Here is a 19,806-nt window from a genome sequence, read left to right on the forward strand (position 1 = left end):
GAGACTTGAATTTACAACTATATTTATTCTATATTGCAATATGATTATAGTATTCTAATAGTACAATAATGGTACAATAATATAAGTAAAGATTTATACAAAATATATCAAATATGTACAATTGCAAAAATGTTAGTTAGGTAACTAAAAATATTTAATATTTATCATTTTTAAACTTTTAAAATTTCAAATAGATAGATAGGTGCCTATTTATTTATTATTATAAGCACAACTATATAGTAGGTACACATAAACTATAAATCTAAAATATTTTAAGGGGTAATAATTAACAAGCATGTATAAATTGTAGTTATTATAGTTAGGTATACCCAAAGGTGGGCAAGTTAATGAAAATAATTGACTGTGGTCTGTGGCTGGTTAAGTTAATTCAATTAAATTGCCTTCAGTTACAGTTAAAAGTTGACAAAAAAAAAAAAAATTAACTAGATAAGTTAAAAGTTAAGATAGAAAATAAAATTAACTTAACTCAGTTAATTTTTTTTTCAAGTCATAATATTCAATGAATAATTATTCATGTCATAAATTGCACTAGTATTTTGATTTTTACAAACATTTACCAAGACGCTTAGCACTAGTAAACATACAATTTAAAATTATTATTATAGTACATACTACATTGTTACTAGAAACGTATAGGCTACATCTCTACATAAAACAATTAAAATGAAGTTAACTGTAAAATAATGATAATTAACTATAAAAAGCTAAGTTAAAACAATATAAAATTTAACTGAATAAGTTAAAAACAAAAATAACTAGGTAACTAATTACCTAAGTTGAAAAGTTAAAAAAAAATTAACTTTTTAACAAGTTAATGCCCACCATTGGGTATACCATTAAAGCTATATATTATGTAACATAAATATAACAATATATAATATATATCTATAAACTAACTTAATTAAAAATTGTTTTACAATTTATGAGAAACTAAAATTCTTATAAAAATAGGTACCTACCTACATAGATATTCAAACATATTATGCAAGTTCAACGACAACAAGGCTGTATATTAAATTCAAATACATAGTTTTATTGAATGGTATAGGTAGGTACCTATAAGATAGACATGCTACATGATTTAGAGTTTAGACCTCAAGTCCTAGACGTAACGTTTGAAAAAAAAATTGGTTACAAAAATTGTGTTATTCCATAGCATTATAAAAATGCTATATTCCATAGAGCAGTAAAGTATTGATAGGTATGTAGGTACTTACGACTTAGATACCAATCTATTATTAATATATTAATACATTAAAAGTAAAATATAACTTTCTATCGTGATCAAGTATTTCGTACATGATAATGGGGTGAATATGGTAGAATAAAATCAAAGAGTAGGTACAGTAATAGGTACTTTTAGAAAACGGGTGAATATCGAATGTCGTAAACATTTAAACTTGAAATGTTCAACACAATTTTTTCCTGTTTATTTTGAAAAGTAGGTACCTACCAGAAATGTTTCACTAAACACTTAAGTATGATTAGATTTAATTAACCTCAGAAGCGAAACTAACTAAACTCTACTTTTCTACTCTCTAAAAAATTTAACTGATTGAACATTGAACCCAATAAATCATACACTGGAAACCTATGTCGCCAGTTTTTATGAAACAAAAATTAGGTACCTATCACTCGAACAACAAAATATAAGGCAACAGCATCATCCAATGAAGACTTAGTGAAAATTACAGCAGAGGACGATGAATAGATAACAACTTCATACCTGAAGTTCATACTGAAATTGTCACAAAGGAAATTAGTAATTACTAAATATTTATGAGTTATAGGACTTTCATTTTAGAGCTAAGAGGGTAGGGATGTAGTATTAGTATCCCAAAACAGTTATTAAATTAATTCAATATATAACTGTATTATTTTAATTACCTAGTATAATATGGTATAAGAATTAAGAGTATACTATGTAGGTACTTCATTCCAATGTTGAGAAATGTTTAAGATTAAATGCATGTATTGTTTTCGCCAATGCATATTATTATTGACCAGCGTGCAGCGTAACTTTACTTAGGTACCTAATATTAAAATAATTATAAGCCATAATATTTATGATTAACATTACGCCACCATAATCAGTGTTGGCGCACGACGCGTTAAGATTTACGAACTCCCTCGGTCAAAATATGTTAAGTGATAGGTACAAATTATTACATATTATACAAGTATTTTCTCATATTATACTACCTATGCATTTTTACGAGTAGGTATAACTACAATATTTAAATCCCTTGTTATTAGCTGATTTCCATTTTTCACCTTGGTTCACGCTGGATTTCATAACAATAAATAGGTAGGTACCTACACAATATTAACTAATAACTACATTACTTAGTACATTATATTGTTTTAATAACTTGTATCTCGTTAGGTAAAAAATATTATTATTTTTAAGGTATATTCTTTAAAAATTAAGTTTATGAGAAAAATTCTTAGTTCTTTATTAATAATTGAACAAATATACAAAAACATAATAGTTTAACTTCTTATTCTCAGATAAATAATCAATAACTATTAAATTATAAGTACGAACAATCGAAATATTTACCTAGGTATTCCGACAATACAATAAAAAGTAATAAATTACGAATATGATAATTAAATATATACTTACCAGGCCTGAGTGAACATCAATAAATTATATTTACTAATGTACATTTAGGTACATGACCGCAGACGGCAAGGCTAACAATTTTATTTATTTATTAAAAAAAAAATTTAATACAGCCGTTATGCTACCGGGAACTTCCCAATATCTTGATGGGCCAAGTCATTTCTGGCAGTGTTTTGTAATTTGTATCACGATCACTACATCCAAACTTTATACTTAGATCTATATTTAAATACTATCGTTAAAACATAATTTACCCTTTATAAATTGTTTTAAACTCCGCTTAATGCTTAACTCTTCATCAAATAACTCAATAAGAAAAATATTCCCACTTCCCGAGAATTTTTATAGAGGTTTAGCTTTCCTATGGCACTGAGATCAATTTTTAAATATTATTAATTAGGTAGGTATCTAAGGTAAATAATATAAATCTTAATTAATCATCAATTTTTATAGATTCACTGCTGGTGATTTTAAATTCCGAATCAAATCAAACATGTAGATACACTTATAATATAACTTAAATATTTATTAAGTATAGATGTGTAATGTGTATAAATAAAAATAAATGATTATGTAATATGTATGCATTATATTCCATTAAAGGCTCTTCACCCCAAAATTGTTTTAATATTTGATTTTAGTTGAAATGTCATTATAGTATAACTATTAGCTAGTAAATTTTAAACTATAAAATTACCTATGTAGATATTATAGATAATTAATAATCTAAATAAATTAAATGAACTATACTCAGCGACCATCATCAGAAGTTATCATTTAGTATTATTATAATAAAACCACTTTAATATATCAACGTTACAATTCATAAGGTATAACTAGTATTAAATAAAATAAAATTATACTCCTTTGGTATATCTATAAAAAATCAATAATTTAAAAAGATTTAAGTTTTTTAGTCAGATAAATAGACATAATCAACATATAACATAATTTATAAGATAGTAAATTAGAATAAAATCATTATATTATAATTATTGTTAACTCGTCGTTACTCGCACAGGGTAAATAAAATAATGACCCAGCTTATTTTTATTTATAATTTTATGAGTGTAATTGTCAAAATAAATATTCGTACATTTCTATAGCCTTGAAAATGTGTTTACAGATAAAATATAATTGGTTCTGTGCTAGGAGCGCTTAAAGTGATCAAAAAGGTCTAAATACTCTAAATAAAATTTGGTAACCAGTTATTTAAATTTATTTACTCTTAACTAATAATATACGAAAAACAACTAGAAAAAAATATACCCCATGTGAGTATCTACATAATTATAAAAATAAAATAAATATCAACATTAATATAACCACTGGTAAGTAGAATACAAAATTGAAAATTTATACAATATGCAGTCAGCAATTAACTATTATTTGAATATATGAATATAAAAACATTAATTAAAATTGATAAATAAATATAACATTAATCATATTCATATACATATAGTGATACCTATTACATGTAAGATTTTCATCTGGTAATTTAACATTTTGGGTAAGATAAATACTAATTAGTACATTGTATTAATTCTTTTTTTTTAAAATTAGATACCAGCAGTGACAAAGGATTTTACAAAGCAAATGCTTGTTATAATATAATCCAAGTATTAAGTAGTTGTTTTTTCTTTTTATCATACCACTCTATCAGATTATAAGTCAAAAATCTAAATAAGTTATCTATATAAGTAAAAAGGGGAAATACACCTTGTACTTAATACTTGAAACTTTGTTTTATTAATTTGTATGATGAATAGTCTCAACTCTCAAGTGTATACCTACCTAATGTTATTAATTTATAATTTAAGTATTGTGATGAAAGGACAACTAACAATAATATTATACAATATTGGATAATTGTAAATTAATCAATATTACAAATAGCTTAGAAGGATAAAAAACTATAAAAGTTCAACAAATACAAATTAATAGTACTTTATAAAATAAAAATCCAATTTTTATTAGCAATAAAATACTTATTTTTAAGTAAAAATAATATTGGTCTCATTGTGTATTTGTACAAAACCTTGTTAATGTATTAAAAGTTAATTAGTTGAAGTTTACTTTGCCTTTGGAACGGGTCTAAATACACCAACTACGACAGCGTGATCTCTTTCATAAGGCTCCAGCGTAAGCTGTTCAGTTGGTTTCAGCTTATCTGTTTTTAGTTTCTCAATTTCTTGTGCAAATACAGCAGCTGGTTCAGCTGTACTGTCAATACAATTAGCCTAAAAATAAAATAATTATGATTCTTAATCCAAATATTCTAAATAAATAATAACTTATTACTTACTTTAATGGATATTACAAAGTGTCCTTCGTTCTTTAAAAAATATTGAGCATTAATTGAAACAATTCTAGCTTGATCAGGTTGAGCTACATCAGCAAAAATTGTATCTACCATCCCAATTAACATTCTATATTTATGTGGATGTCTAGCATCTTCTATAATAGGAATGATATTCGTTCTCTTCTTAGCAACATTGATCAAATCACGGCCTGACCTATGTGAGAATTCTACTGCATATACAAGTCCTTCCTATAAATTAACAATTCAGTCATAAATTTGAATCATATATAGTTATTAAAAAAACTTACTGGGCCAACAACATCAGAAACATGAGATACAGTCGTTCCACTAGCAGCACCTAAATATAATACTTTTGACCCGGGTGGCATATGGATTTCATCAATACCACCTAATATAGCGGCAGCTAATTTTGATCTAAACGGATTCCATACACGGTATTCAATTTTATCTCCTTCAGTCTAAAATTAAAAAAAAAAAAGAAAGATTTTAATATTTGAAGTATTTATATTTTTATTGAGTTATGTACCTGATCAACACTAATTCTCTTTTCACCATAAATGGTTTCTCCTGGAATCATATTTTTGGTAACAAGTGCATCTTCTTTACCGCGTGCAATGAAGACTCCGGCATGACGATGAGGCTCAATTATAACTTTTTTACCGCCTTTGAAGCCACCAGGTCCTCCAGATGGTCGTCCACCACCACCTCGGCCACCTCCACCACGACCACCAGCTCCTCGGCCACGGAAACCACCTCCTCTGCCGCCACCACCACCACGACCACCGCCACCGCCGAAACCACCTCGTCCACCACCTCCGGAAAATCGACCACCGCCGCCACCACCTCTTCCTCGTCCACCACCACGGCCACCTCGGTCAAAACCTTAAAAAAAAGAACAAAAAATAAGTATGCGTAGTATTCAATCAACAAAAAAAAAAAAACGTGTTTACATCTAGGTATAAGAAACAAGAACATGTGTTTATAAATCATTCACATCATAAAATGATACAAATATGAGAATTAATTATAAAATACTTACCCATTGTGAGTTTAATTACAGTAAAACAAATTGAAAAATATGAAATAAAATAAACACGCGAGTAAAAAATTTCTTAACAAAAACGTGGTGGTAGTTGGAGCCGGGTCACATCACATCAGTTTAGTGTACGAATTTCAAACATTGAAACATGTGACTTAAGCGCATGCGCTTGCGTCGAACGCGGTATTCTAACCCAACGAAAATTTCAGTGTGGCAATTTGTATAAAATAAAAATGTATACGCATCCTTGAGTTTGCTTTTGAAAACAGGTTATCAAAGTAGGAAACCTAACCAGTGACGTTTGCATTTATCATAGATAATAGAAGATAGTACTATCAGTTATAATCTCGATAAGGATTAATATTATCACGGATTTATTAGCACGGACATATAACTATATAAGTTAGAAACGGTTTTCGTGTAACGTTTCTTTACACTAACGACTAACTCTGTCTGGCGGCGAAATGGATCGGTACTCGGTGGGAAACTCAGACTGATTAAAATATAACATATATATTGGTAAATCACATTTTACAATTCAGTGTTCACAAATCACAACCAACGTCAGTCGGTGGCCGCCAGTAAACATTCAAAATGGCGCAATAAACAAAAGGACAGTTCCCAGTTTGTTTTGTCCGTACTTTTTTTTCCGCTCACGAATCTTTATAGAAACCCGTCCCATCTATATAAAATTATTATAATTTTCCACCATTTGTTCTGTTGTCCGTCGCCTGCCAATTGTCGAAATTGCACGGCGGTGTACACCGACCTGACCCGAAGTTTTCGTATTGGCAAACGCTAAGTTCAAATTAAAAATAAAATGTTAGAATTGTAGTAGGTAGTTATACCTAAATTGTAGTACAAATAGTACAATCGATTTCAAAATGATACAGCGGTATTGTTTGTTGGGGATTTTGATTTTCTTCTACAAACCATTGGCAACAAGTACATTCGACGGTTCCATCGATGGTAAGATTGTTTACTTACCTGAATAACACTTAGAGTTATGTTATTTTTACTTATGAGGTTAACTGCAGATTCTGTACTAAATGTGCAGTTTTTATTGTTTGGGTATCTTTATTTATTATATAATATCTTTACCCAAGATCTAATCACCCATACTAGCAATATTTATCCATGGTTCATTTATGCACTTGCTAATTTCCTAGCTACAGTATATTTTAATTGGCAGCTAGAAAATTATATATTTATAATACATGTCATTATTTATTTTATATTAATATCTTATAAGTATATGATTTTTAGTCATGAAAAAATAAAAACAATTTATCATTTACTATAACAATTATGATTAATCAAACATATATTCCTTAAAATTAAAATGAAAGAGCCATTGTACAACGTTACTGTATTGAGTACTAAAAATTGCTTATATTTTAGAAAATACTTTAGTAAATAGGTATAAAAACAAAAATATAAATTCCAATAGTTACATTTTTTCATCAGATAGGCATTATTTTTAGTTAAATCAGAAGAGAAATGTTTAGTTAATTATAGTCCTTATAAAAGTTAAGAAAAAAAATACTTATAAAAACTATAAAATAATTATTAATATGTATTTTTGTTTTAAAGCGTTTACTTAAGTTTTATAACATGTTAGCATTATGATGATGTATATATTGTGTTGTAATTTGGGCTTGTACTTATACAGCAATATAAATATATTGGAACATATTTGTATTAAGTTCTGGGTTTGTTGTAAAGAATTCTTATTGGTTCTAATACATTTTTAGCATAATTTTTTTGCAGTATCAGTTAAGCTAGGTTAAGACATTTGTTCTCTGAACAGTAGATAAATATATATACGGTGTGATTATCTTAAAGGTAAACTCTAATTTTCTTAAAAACTTCGAAATTTTTGGTAGGAGTGTTTAGAAAATTAGAATTCATTATAAAACAACATTTTTGAAAATTAATATATTTTATTAAATTTTTTTATTATAATTTTTACTTTTTTAATTTCATGTCCCAAACCTGAATATTTTCCCAAGTATTTCAATGTATAAAAATTTTGATTATAAGTTAAAAATTATTAGAAAAATAATCTAATTTAGAATATAATATTAAAAATATATACTGTCATTCAAAAAAGTACTCTTAGAAACTGGTACTAATAAGAAACATTAATTTTCTAATGATTTTATACAATTTAAATAAAATTAACATTAGGTTGTTGAGAAAACTAGTATTAGTCTTTAAAAATTTTACCTTGTATACAGTTAATTTTTAAATAAATTTATATCTTAGTAGCATACAACGGTTAATAATTGTATGTTCTTATTTCAAGGAATTTTGATTAGTAGGTATTAATAGTATATTTTGTTGGATTGATTTGTTCATGACCTTTGGATTTTTCTAAGTTGCATTCTTTGTTGACATTGTTTAATCAATATTTACCCATGTTTCTTATAATTTGTAAATTGGCATCTATTTTGTCATAACTTAGTAGAAGATTAAAATATACATAACATGTGTCTTGTACAATTTTGAGTATATTCAAAAGTTTTTTGTTTTTGTGAAAAACTTAAATAATGGACATAATTTATTATATAGTTATAATTTTAAATATAATTGTGATTTTTTTGTCTGGTTGTTGAAGACCATTCATGCCCTTAATTGTATTATTATTATACATTGTATTTTTAATGCATTTATACAGTGTATTTACTTTTTATAATTTAACAAAGTTCCATAAATTTTTGTACTTACTGTACCACCTAAGTTTTCCAAATAAAATTATACAAAATCATATAGAATTTTGTAATATGTACACAGGCTGTTAAAATATATAATAAATATAACATGCATAATTAAAACTTTAATATAGGTTTTATTTATTTTAAGATAGACAATTTTATTAAATGTGAACTAAAAAGTTGAAAGGAGAGTTATTAATAAAACACTATTTTTCTGTGTATGAACCAAACATTTTTGAAAAATAATTATATTATTTAGTCCTTTTTGTAGTAAAAATTACTTAAATGAAATTCAGTCATATATTCTTAAAATATTTTGTGTTACTTTTGTTGTTGAACACACTGTAGGTAAAAATGACATTTGTTAATAAATTATTTTTAGTTATAAATTATGTTTAATGTAAATGTGATACGATTATGCTTAATGAATGTTTCTTTTTTTGCTTACAATCAAAGGTTATCTTTTTTATTGATAAGATTTATTTTGATTTATATGTTTAATATTTAACAAGCAAACAATATAAATACTAAATAGTTTATAAGTAGGTGTATATTTTTTTATTTTATGGACAAGAAAATTATTTCACTTATTATTTTTACCTCTTTATATAATTAGATATTATTCTACTAAAGTTTTAAAATTATATATTTTAGATTAAATACATATGTATTGAAATTATAGATAGTATTTTAAATTTAAAAATAAATTATCAAACCTATAACTTATAAAAATTAATCAAACTGTTATTGTATAGATCAATGAACTACTCTTTACTAATGTTGAATTAAATTGACTTGTGGTGTCAGGAAGTATCCAATTAATTTTACTTGATAAGGATATACTTGGAAATTGGGGGGAATTATATATACATAAATAAATTTGTTTCAATATCCAGTCCTTAAAATGTAAATAGGTAGAGTTTATTTTATATATAATATAATAAAATGTAGTTTAAAATGTACCTATTGTACATACTAGTTTCTAGAAAAGCAAGACATTTATTTTCAATGTTAATTTTAAATAGTTTACTTATGTATTATATATGTTAGATATTTCATTAAAGTATTTGTTTTTATTTATTATTTATGTACTTACTGACTATATTAATCATACAATTAGAATTAATATATTATTATATGATACATATTTAAATTGTTGATAGATATAAATATACTGTGATAATATTATTAGCTAAAAAAGCAGCGTATAGACAACACCAAGTAATTATTATGCTTAAAAATCAAGAATATAAATTATAACTTAACCTTTATATTGTAATGTTATGATTCTAATGAACAAATATAATATATCTTTGTAAATGGAGTCTGAGCCTAATTTTTGGTGAAGAAGTTGTACATTTTACAACTAATAAGTAAATATCAAGTAAATATTTAAAAAAAAAAAAAAAATTGTACTTTATTAATAGCAATTTTCAACACCTTTTTATTTTATCATCTTTACCCTGTCTATTATCTCATCTTTATTCTTTAATAATTTTATTTGTTTTAGTAAAACTAAATATTATATATTGTATTATGGTAACTAGTTTAAAATTGAATACTAATTGTTTTTCAGAAAAATCCATCAGCTCTTGTAAGCCAAATCAATTTTTATGTGGTTCTGGAGAATGTATACCTTTAAAATGGAAATGTGACTTTAATCCTGATTGTGCTGATGGTTCTGATGAATTTGATTTATGTGGTATAATAATTAAAATATATTGTCTAACTCATTAAGATTAAATATAAAGATTTATATTCTTATATTTTTTTTATTATTATATTTTTTAGGCCCTCCAACATGTAAGTATTCTCAGTTTCAATGTGCATTATCAAAAAAATGTATACCACGAGAATGGATATGTGATGGTGAACTTGACTGTGGAACTTCTTTAAATTCTACAGAACATGATACATCAGATGAGGATTCATTGCAATGTAAGAATTTTAACCCTAAGAGCTCAGAAATTGATGGTCTTAAAAAATATAAAAATAAAAACCTAATAATACAGTGGATTCCACCTAATGTGGGCTCCAGTCAATATAGGCATCCATGTATTATAGGCAAAATGATTTGGTCCCAATATAAATATATACTAATGTTAAAAAAACCGCATAGTATAGGCATTCGATTCGGTTTATATGGACAATTTTTATTTGATTATAGTTTAAAATGTATATAAATGCAACTACTATTATCGGGTTTCATCGAATCTATGAGATAGTGTTTAGTAATACTTGTAAGTAATAAAAAGCATAACCATTTAAACTTTAATGTTTTATTCCCCCTCCAACTGAAAACAGTTATTTTATTTAGTTTTATTTATGAAGTAATTTAATATTTTTTTCAATTGTATAGTTCCATAGGTGCAACTAAGGTCAATTTCATTATATTTTTTTTGGGGGGGAGGGGCTTGGATCTTATAAATTACACAGACCTAACACTGATCCTAAGTAATAATTGAAATAATAATAATATTTGGGGGCTAAGCCTCCCTAGCCACCACCTAATTGCGCCTATACATAGTTCATATGTGCAAAATAAAAACTTTATTTGATATTATACATACATATTTGTGTTTTTGATCTAATTTTGGTTTTTATTATTGGCAAATAAGGCTGCTCCCAACATGCACAAATTAAGCAAAATCTACTGTGTTATAGAATGCTCTATAAAAAATTTTTAAGTTATAAAAATACAAAAATATTAAATATATCTAATTTTTTAAAATTAATTTTGATGTATTTCATTATATAAATGAAATGTTTGTATTCAATAATAAAATATAACAAAATTAATGGTTTATTCTATTTTTATGTGTGTTGTTTAAAAGTACAAATATTTTGTCAAATTAGTTAATATATTTTATTAAAAAAAAGTTTGAGTTTGTTCTTTCTATTTATAGAAATTGATTAAAAATGACTTGAAATTATAAACAAAATCAAAAATAACAAATATAATAAACCAAAACTAACTATATGGATTTATATATAATTGATTATATTGTTGAATAAGAAATTATTGTCGAAACATTTAAAAAAAGTCTTCAACTCCTGAGGCCTAATGATAATACACCTTCTGTTATCAAATTTTTCTTTTATTAGGGCTTTTATTTAATATTATTGCATGAATATTATATTATTAATTATTGCCATAAAAATCATTGATAAATCTTAATTTAAGAAGACCCCTTTAGTTTTGGGGGAGATTATGATCTGGTATAAATATATTCAAGAGAGTGGAAGAAGGTAATTAGTGAAGTTTTGGAACAGAAAAAGGAAGAGTTAACTAATAAAAAATCATGTATTGTGGTGGTCCTCTCTTTATATTTAAATGTTAACTTACTAGATAATAAATATTAACATGTTTTTATTATTTTATATAGGTCAAAAACCTAGTAGTTGTCCTCCAAACATGGCAAGATGTGGTAATTCAACTCAGTGTAAATATATTGAAGTGTTTTGTGATGGTACTACTCATTGTGAAAATAGCACTGATGAAGGAAGTTTTTGTGGTAAAATAATTAAAATGTATTAACATTTTTATCTTAATAATATTTATTATCTAATACATTTTAGAAAATATGGTTCCATGCCACGGCTTAAATTGTGCACACGGATGTAAACCAACTGGAAAAGGTCCAGCTTGTTTTTGTCCTGAAGGAATGCAACCTCATAAAAATGAATGTATAGGTAATGATTTTTCATCATTACCCATTAGTATTGATATTTTATCACATGGTTTTTTTTTTTTTTTTTAGATATGGATGAATGTGAAGTTTTAGATTATACATGTGACCAAATATGTACTAATAAAAAAGGATCATTTAGCTGTAGTTGTGTACCTGGTTATATTCAAATAAATTCAACATGTCAAGCTATTAATGGTAATTATTCATTAAAGACTTAATATATCTTATATAATTAATAATCGTTGAAACTCATTTTATAGTCCCTGAAAATGAACATGCAACAATACTTGTTAGTACTTCTAAAGATATACAAAGAATATACCTTAATGGAAGTTCCTATGGAAGCCTAAGATGTAATGTTCAAGCACTTTCTTTGACATTTGATCACAGAAATCAAACAGTATGTTTTGTTCATCAATACAATAAAACAAATGGAACAAAATTGAGTTGTGCCAAAATAGATAATCTTTCCATGTATTGGGATTTACCATCACCTACATTTTTTCCATTATTAGGTTTGGGTTTTAATGATTTTTTAAAAATTATTCAGATAATATAACTATTTAATTATTATTTTTTCAGTGACTACTCATGTGGCATTAGATTGGGTATCAGGAAACTGGTATTATGTTGATGATGATCGAGATATGATATATATGTGTACTTCTAATATGAAATATTGTGAAATTTTGATTGATGTTAATTTGAATAAGCCTAGAAGTATAGCTTTGGACCCAACCAAAGGGTATGCATTTATTTTAATTTTATGAAGTGATTATTAGTATCAAAATAAAAATATATTGATGACTCAAAGCGAATTCCTTATGAACAGTAATAATTGTTAATTAATAAAGTTAAATACAAAGTAAATAAATGGAAACTGAATCGATTGATTGTTAATTAAAACATAAGCTATTAATCATTACGTAATATGTTATAATGTTGATGTAATAATTGAGTAAATTGGTGTGTAAAGTTATTGGGTTGTTTGTTCAATATTAATTTAAGGTTAATGTAATTGTGAACTATTGGTGAAAACTTATGACCATGCAAATGTGTCAATATTAATTAATTAAAAGGAAATTGTAAAACTAGATAACTGAATTTAAAGGAGCAAGTAAGGGTATCATATTGTTATGTTTTTAAACGTTTTGTTTCAAAAATATTTTTTTGTTAAAATCATATTTATTATTATTACAGTAAACTGATAAAAAGTTGTTGCATTTTAATATAATTTGTGTATGAATATACTGATATTTTGAATATATTTTTTTATATTTTGTATTATTAGATTTATGTTTTTCACAAAATGGGGACAGTATCCTCCAATGGTAGAAAGAGCTTCACTTTCAGGTCGTGATAGATTACCTTTGGTAGATCACAAAATCGTTTATCCATATGGACTAACTGTAGATATTCCTTCAGAACATATTTATTGGGTAGACACTTACTTAGATTTTGTGGAGAGAATCAATTATGATGGGTCTAATCGGCATACAATAAAAAAAGGATTTCCTGTAAGTATTAAAATGTAAATGTAAAATACTAAATATAATATATTAAATACAATATGTTTATATAGAATATATTAATTGTTTATTTAGGTTATAAATTTATATGACATATCTGTGTTTGAAAATCACATGTATGTAACATCTTGGAGGTTACAAAGTGTTATAAAGCTTAATAAATTTAACAGTAGTTATTATGAATCATTGATTACAAACTTAAGTCGACCATTCACTATTCATGTTTATCATAGACAAGAACAACCTGAAGGTATGTGATATATTTTTAGAATAAGAACTTAAAATTAATAACAAATAGTCCTAACAATATTTGAATTAATTATTAAGTTGTTGATTTACAATTATTATTTATTAATGACATTTTTAAGATAAATAAATTTAAAATAATGGTATTATTTTATTATGTTTTGTTTAGTTAAACACCCTTGTATGATTAATAATGGAGGTTGTGATCATATTTGTGTTACTGCTTATAAAAATAAAGAAGCTATTGCTCAATGTTTATGTCAACCTGGGTACAGACTTACTTCTGGAAAATGTATTTGTTAGTATATTTTTTTAATGTTTAGTTATATATATGTTTTATATATGTTTGGTCAAGTGGAAAAGGTAACAGTGTTATCAAACACTGTTACTTGTTGAAAGCTTTGTACTGTTTATTTACTATGTGACTTGTACAAATCAATCTAATGGTTACAGAAAGAAAAATACTTTTTTAAGTTTATTATTTTAAACTTTTTTAGCATCCAAACCATCTGCATTTTTGATATTTGGGAAAAATAATCCACCAATGATTAAAGGCATATCTATGAGCGCGACAAATCATAAACATCAAATTATTTTACCATTGGACGAAGGCAGAATGCCTACAACTATTGATTATGATGTAAAAACACAATCAATATATTATTCAGGAGGAAAACAAAATGCTATTGAACGAATGAGATTAAACGGAACAAAGAAAGAATTAGTAAAAATGTTACCAGAAATGAATTGTGAAGGTTTAGCTATTGACTGGACTGGCCGTAATTTATTCTGGACAGATGAAGGTTTGGGTACAGTTAATGTGTTTAAAATTGATGATCCTACTAAACAAAAAGTTTTGATAACTAACAAAGTTTATCATCCTAAATCAATTGTACTTGATCCTAAAAATGGGTATGTGAAATAATCAGTCTAATTTATTTATTTAAAATATTTCATAGATGATTATTTTTTAGTTTTATGTACTGGGGAAATTGGCCACGAGGCCCTACCAGTTCGGGTGGCAGTATTGAGAGAGCTTGGATGGATGGAAATAATCAAATTAGCTTTGTTAATGTAGAAGTCCAATGGCCAATGAGCTTAACCTTAGATTTTTTTACTAGAAAATTGTACTGGTCAGATGTTTATAAAGATAGGATAGAATGTATTGATTTGGATGGTAGTAACAGAGAAATTATTAAACTATCAACTCCTTATCCATATGGAATTGCTATTTATGATAATATATTATTTTGGACTGAAACTGCTGTTACGGAAGTATTGGTGAAAAGTTATAATTTAGTAACCAAACATCTAAATACATTAGGAATTGAAAATCCTCCACTTTATACATTAAAAGTGTATAATAGTGAAGCTCAAGGTAAGAAAAGTTGTTTTGTTTGTTATTGCTTAAAACATAATTATGCAACTTGATTAATAAATTGTTCACATTTTTGATAATGATTATAATTATTTTATTTTGTATGGTTTTTAGTCAAAACGTCTCCATATTGGTGTGAAAATGTTGATTTATGTCCAGGATTATGTATGTCTACTCCCAATGGACCAGTTTGTCTATGCAATGATGGTTATGTATTGAAGACAACTGATGATAAAAAAAAAGAATGTGTAAAGTCCAGTAATTATTCTATTCCAAATTCCTGTAGTGCTGATGAATTTCAATGTATTAAAAATAAACAATGTATATCAAAGAAATATATATGTGACGGAGACAATGATTGTGGAGATGGTTCTGACGAAGACACTTCAAAATATGGTCCCTGTGGTAAATAATTTTGTTTAAAGAAATCAGGGCTTGATATCAATTTCAAAAATTGTTAAATACATTTTAAAATACCAAAATTGAATTTTTTAAATACAATGCAATTAGAGTTAAAAATTCAATGATATCCAAAAAGTCTATAATATTATTCATCAATTAATACAGTTAATAATAAAGTAATTAATATTAAATTTTTTTAAATCCATTACATAGCGTATATAGGTTTTTATTTCAGAGAGGGCCGATTATATTTTTGGATTTCTTTGGGGAAATTCTATGTCATCCCATGTCAAAAATAATAATTTTTATTAAATGCATTTTTCATTTCATTTTTAAAATCAATGTATTATTTTAAAATTTTAATCAGAATAACTTAATATCAATAAGTGTTGTTGAATTAAAAATATTGTTTTGATTTTAAGCCCAGTTATTTATTTATTTATTTATTTATTTATGTTTAATGCTATTCTAATTTATTTTAATATAGCAAAATATGAATGTCCTCAAGAAAATTTTAAATGTAGTGGTAGTAATAAATGTATATCAAAATTCTGGATATGCGATGGTGATGATGATTGTGATGATAAATCTGATGAAAATCCTGAATTATGTGATTCATGTTTAGCATCACAGTTTTCATGTTCTGTTACTAAACGCTGTATTCCTCATTCTTGGGTTTGCGATGGCACATTTGATTGTGGCGAGGGAGACACATCAGATGAACATCAATATTGTGGTATGTTACTTATAATCAGTTTTAGATTATAACATGCATGTTATTTTTTTAGAAAAGTTTAAGAAATTATATATAGTTCAGAAATTTGGTTTTATATTTTGAATTTTAAAAATAATAATTTTAATTTTCTACATTATTATTATTGTTATGAATGCATTTTTTTGTACTTTGATTTATAGGTTATATTTTTGTTTTATTTTACAATAACAAAAACTTAAAAATAATTACTGTTTATAAAAATTATGTACGCATTTCTTGTTAGATAATTTTAGACATTTGAAAGTACATTTAATTTGCTAAATTAAAGACCATTTAAATTTTTACTACTGATAAAAACAATTTAATTGTATTTATTGCCAGGTGTTAAGATAGATATACATATTCTTATATAATTAATGATTTTATTATGTAATTATTTAAGTATTATAATTAGATTTAGATATTTTAGTAACACATCTGGACATCTGGTGTATATTATTTTATTGTTCATAAATTTGAAATATTTATTATTTAGTGTCATGTTTATTCAAAATCTAGGTTTATAATTTTTATGTTTCAATGTTTTAAAGTTAAATGGATTTATTAATGCTGTTGAAAGCTGGTCGTTTTTTTGTGCATTTAGACCAAAAAGCGGATAAAAAATTTCCCAGAATATTTGAATTCCTTATTCTCCTTAGTAGGTTGTGCGGGAAATGGATTCAAATTTTTTTTTTTAGTAGCACTAAAGTAAGGTGAATTTTGAAAAAAAAAATTATATATAAATATCATTCATTTGTTACTATAATAATCAAACAAAAACAATACAAAAAAATTGAAATTCCATTTCATATATAACCTAGAAAAGAGAACAAGGAATTCAAATATATTTTTAACATTAAAATCAGAATTTTGGTACTGGGTGAATTTTTCTTCCTCTTTTTGAGATTTTCATGTAAAAGCTTTTTTTATTGCACAATTTAGTGATGTTAGACTGTCTGTTTGTACGTTATTGATTTCCAAGAATCTTAGCCGCAGTCTATCTTTAATTACATAAAGCATTCGGGGAACTCAAGCACACCAATCATTATCAGTCACAACACACAAAATTATACATAATTTACAATGGATATCGAATATTGGCTAAATACATCCCCTTAAAAATGGTTCGCTTCAACTGCCATAATTTGATCTTTATATTATATTTTAATTGGATTTTAAAGTTTGAGTGCGCCGGTTTCTATTTAGTAGCTAATTATACTTAAATAATAATAATTAATATTTTAAACAGATGTACTATATATATTTAAAGGCAGATAAATTCCATATTATTAAATAATACATACAATTATAGTAAATAATATTTTTTAGAAACACGTTCATGCCAAGAATTTGAGTTTTCATGTTCAAATGGACATTGTGTATCATACGAATATGTTTGCAATGCAGAAGATAATTGTGGTGATGGTTCAGATGAAGAAAAATGTTCCGACTGTTCTGGTGAAGTACGATATTATTGTATTTTTAATTTAATTCTTAATTTTATTCTTATTAGTTATTATATACTCTACTTTTTATACTATTTACATTAGTTCCTATGTGCAAAAAACAATACATGCATACTTTTAAAAAAAAAATGTGATGGAATAATTGATTGTGATGGAGCAACAGATGAATTAAACTGTAGTAGTGGATTGAATAATACTAGCTATGTCTGCTCAAATGATGAGTTTTTATGTCTAAATACCACTGGTTTTTGTATTGATAAACATTATGTATGTGATGGAATACCTGATTGTCCTAATGGTAGCGATGAAAATAATTGTTGTAAGTTTAAAACGTTTAGTATAAATATATTAAGTATAAGTAAAAATTTTTATTTTATTAATTTTTAAACTATTTATTATTAACTGAAATTTAAAAATACAAAAATATAGTATAAATAATAATTCTTATAAAAATATTTCATTAGAAAATCAGATATTTAAAATGTTTAATCTTTATAAAATTATTTTAGTAATTATAATTGAAATAGATCATTTTATTTATTTTTTAGTGATTTTTTTTTTTACAATCAAGTTAAGTTATAAGAAAAAGTGTATTGAATACCATTATTATTGATTATTTATTATTTAAACCCAAGTACTAAATTAATATTTGTAAACTTTTTTTTAGCTTCTATAAAAAATTGTACTCTTGACAATTGTTTTGATCATCCAATAGAGAATTCATCTTCAATCTTTTGTTCATATCCAAATAAAACTTGTGACGATAATAGAACGTGCATTTCTGTAGACATGTTATGCAATGGTAAAAATGATTGTTTAGATGGTTCAGATGAAGGTGGACTATGTGGTAAGCTATTAAATATTATTCATTATTTGTACAATATGTATATTTTTTTATGTTATATTCCACTTTATTTTAGTAATTTTTATTTATTTAATTTAATTTATTTATTGCCTTAATTTAAAATAACAATTAATTAATTTAATTAATAACAATGTTAATTACTTAGTACCATGCAAATGATATAATTTATAATTATTATTATTTTGTTTTTCAATACACTAAAACTTGTTTAAGACATTTTTCAAGGGAACCATTCTAGAGCTTTTCTTAAAAAGGAAAATGTATAATGTGGGAATTGAGAAAAAAATAGTTAAAATATTAAGTTTATTTACATAAGTATATATTTATTATCGTATTAATGAACATAATTTAATAGGAAATACATTAATTTTTTTCTACTGAATTTAAATAAAAAAGGAATACATTTATATTTCATATTTTAATTATCATTATTTTTAACATTTCATTTTTTACATTTTATTTTTATTACTATATAATTCATATTAATATTTTTGTTTGGTTGAGATTGTAAAAATTAGTCTTAGCAAGGAAGTTTTCTATTTTGTGAATGTAACCCAACATATCTTATTGATTTCCATTTGTCTCTGTCTTACAAACCTACAATGTAGTAAAAACTTTCTCACAGACAAGTACCTCTAGTCCAAGTTGAAGAACTCAATTTTTATACCAAATAAAGGAAAACATAGACCGTGCAACATCATTTTTAGTTTTTTGATACTGCTATACGAAAAAAAAAAATCAT

At 25.3% G+C, this 19,806-nt stretch overlaps 2 protein-coding genes across 2 annotated transcripts in view; one reads left to right on the plus strand and one right to left on the minus strand.

The window, feature by feature from the left end:
• Nucleotides 1–4,597: 4,597 nt before the first annotated feature.
• On the minus strand, nucleotides 4,598–6,181 carry LOC114124057 (rRNA 2'-O-methyltransferase fibrillarin). Its single transcript, XM_027987220.2, has 5 exons — nucleotides 6,016–6,181; nucleotides 5,503–5,858; nucleotides 5,264–5,434; nucleotides 4,959–5,204; nucleotides 4,598–4,893 (listed from the first exon to the last, which is right to left on the minus strand). Exons 1-5 carry the CDS (start codon nucleotides 6,017–6,019, stop codon nucleotides 4,726–4,728), a joined length of 945 nt encoding a protein of 314 aa, XP_027843021.1. The 5' UTR covers nucleotides 6,020–6,181; the 3' UTR covers nucleotides 4,598–4,725.
• A 361-nt stretch (nucleotides 6,182–6,542) lies between these two features.
• LOC114124053 (low-density lipoprotein receptor-related protein 1) overlaps nucleotides 6,543–19,806 on the plus strand; it is a 40,391-nt gene continuing 27,127 nt past the window's right edge. The window contains exons 1-18 of the mRNA XM_027987217.2: nucleotides 6,543–6,984; nucleotides 10,309–10,434; nucleotides 10,524–10,670; nucleotides 12,119–12,247; nucleotides 12,312–12,425; nucleotides 12,494–12,619; nucleotides 12,685–12,939; nucleotides 13,007–13,169; nucleotides 13,716–13,941; nucleotides 14,029–14,203; nucleotides 14,369–14,497; nucleotides 14,697–15,111; nucleotides 15,174–15,577; nucleotides 15,692–15,982; nucleotides 16,467–16,715; nucleotides 18,063–18,196; nucleotides 18,284–18,518; nucleotides 18,867–19,046. Of these exons, the coding sequence (XP_027843018.2) occupies nucleotides 6,900–6,984; nucleotides 10,309–10,434; nucleotides 10,524–10,670; nucleotides 12,119–12,247; nucleotides 12,312–12,425; nucleotides 12,494–12,619; nucleotides 12,685–12,939; nucleotides 13,007–13,169; nucleotides 13,716–13,941; nucleotides 14,029–14,203; nucleotides 14,369–14,497; nucleotides 14,697–15,111; nucleotides 15,174–15,577; nucleotides 15,692–15,982; nucleotides 16,467–16,715; nucleotides 18,063–18,196; nucleotides 18,284–18,518; nucleotides 18,867–19,046 (3,583 nt within the window). The 5' untranslated portion in view covers nucleotides 6,543–6,899. The remainder of the gene's footprint in view (nucleotides 6,985–10,308; nucleotides 10,435–10,523; nucleotides 10,671–12,118; nucleotides 12,248–12,311; nucleotides 12,426–12,493; nucleotides 12,620–12,684; nucleotides 12,940–13,006; nucleotides 13,170–13,715; nucleotides 13,942–14,028; nucleotides 14,204–14,368; nucleotides 14,498–14,696; nucleotides 15,112–15,173; nucleotides 15,578–15,691; nucleotides 15,983–16,466; nucleotides 16,716–18,062; nucleotides 18,197–18,283; nucleotides 18,519–18,866; nucleotides 19,047–19,806) is intronic.

The sequence above is a fragment of the Aphis gossypii genome, chromosome 2, assembly GCF_020184175.1.
Source record: "Aphis gossypii isolate Hap1 chromosome 2, ASM2018417v2, whole genome shotgun sequence".
NCBI classification, from domain to species: domain Eukaryota; kingdom Metazoa; phylum Arthropoda; class Insecta; order Hemiptera; family Aphididae; genus Aphis; species Aphis gossypii.

What these genes read in the sequence shown, in the direction of transcription:
- LOC114124057 (XM_027987220.2), bottom strand. An exon ending in AGAGAATTAGTGTTGATCAG is followed by an intron (nt 5,435 to 5,502) that starts GTACATAACTCA and finishes TTTTAATTTTAG; the next exon opens with ACTGAAGGAGATAAAATTGA. An exon ending in TTTCTGATGTTGTTGGCCCA is followed by an intron (nt 5,205 to 5,263) that starts GTAAGTTTTTTT and finishes GTTAATTTATAG; the next exon opens with GAAGGACTTGTATATGCAGT.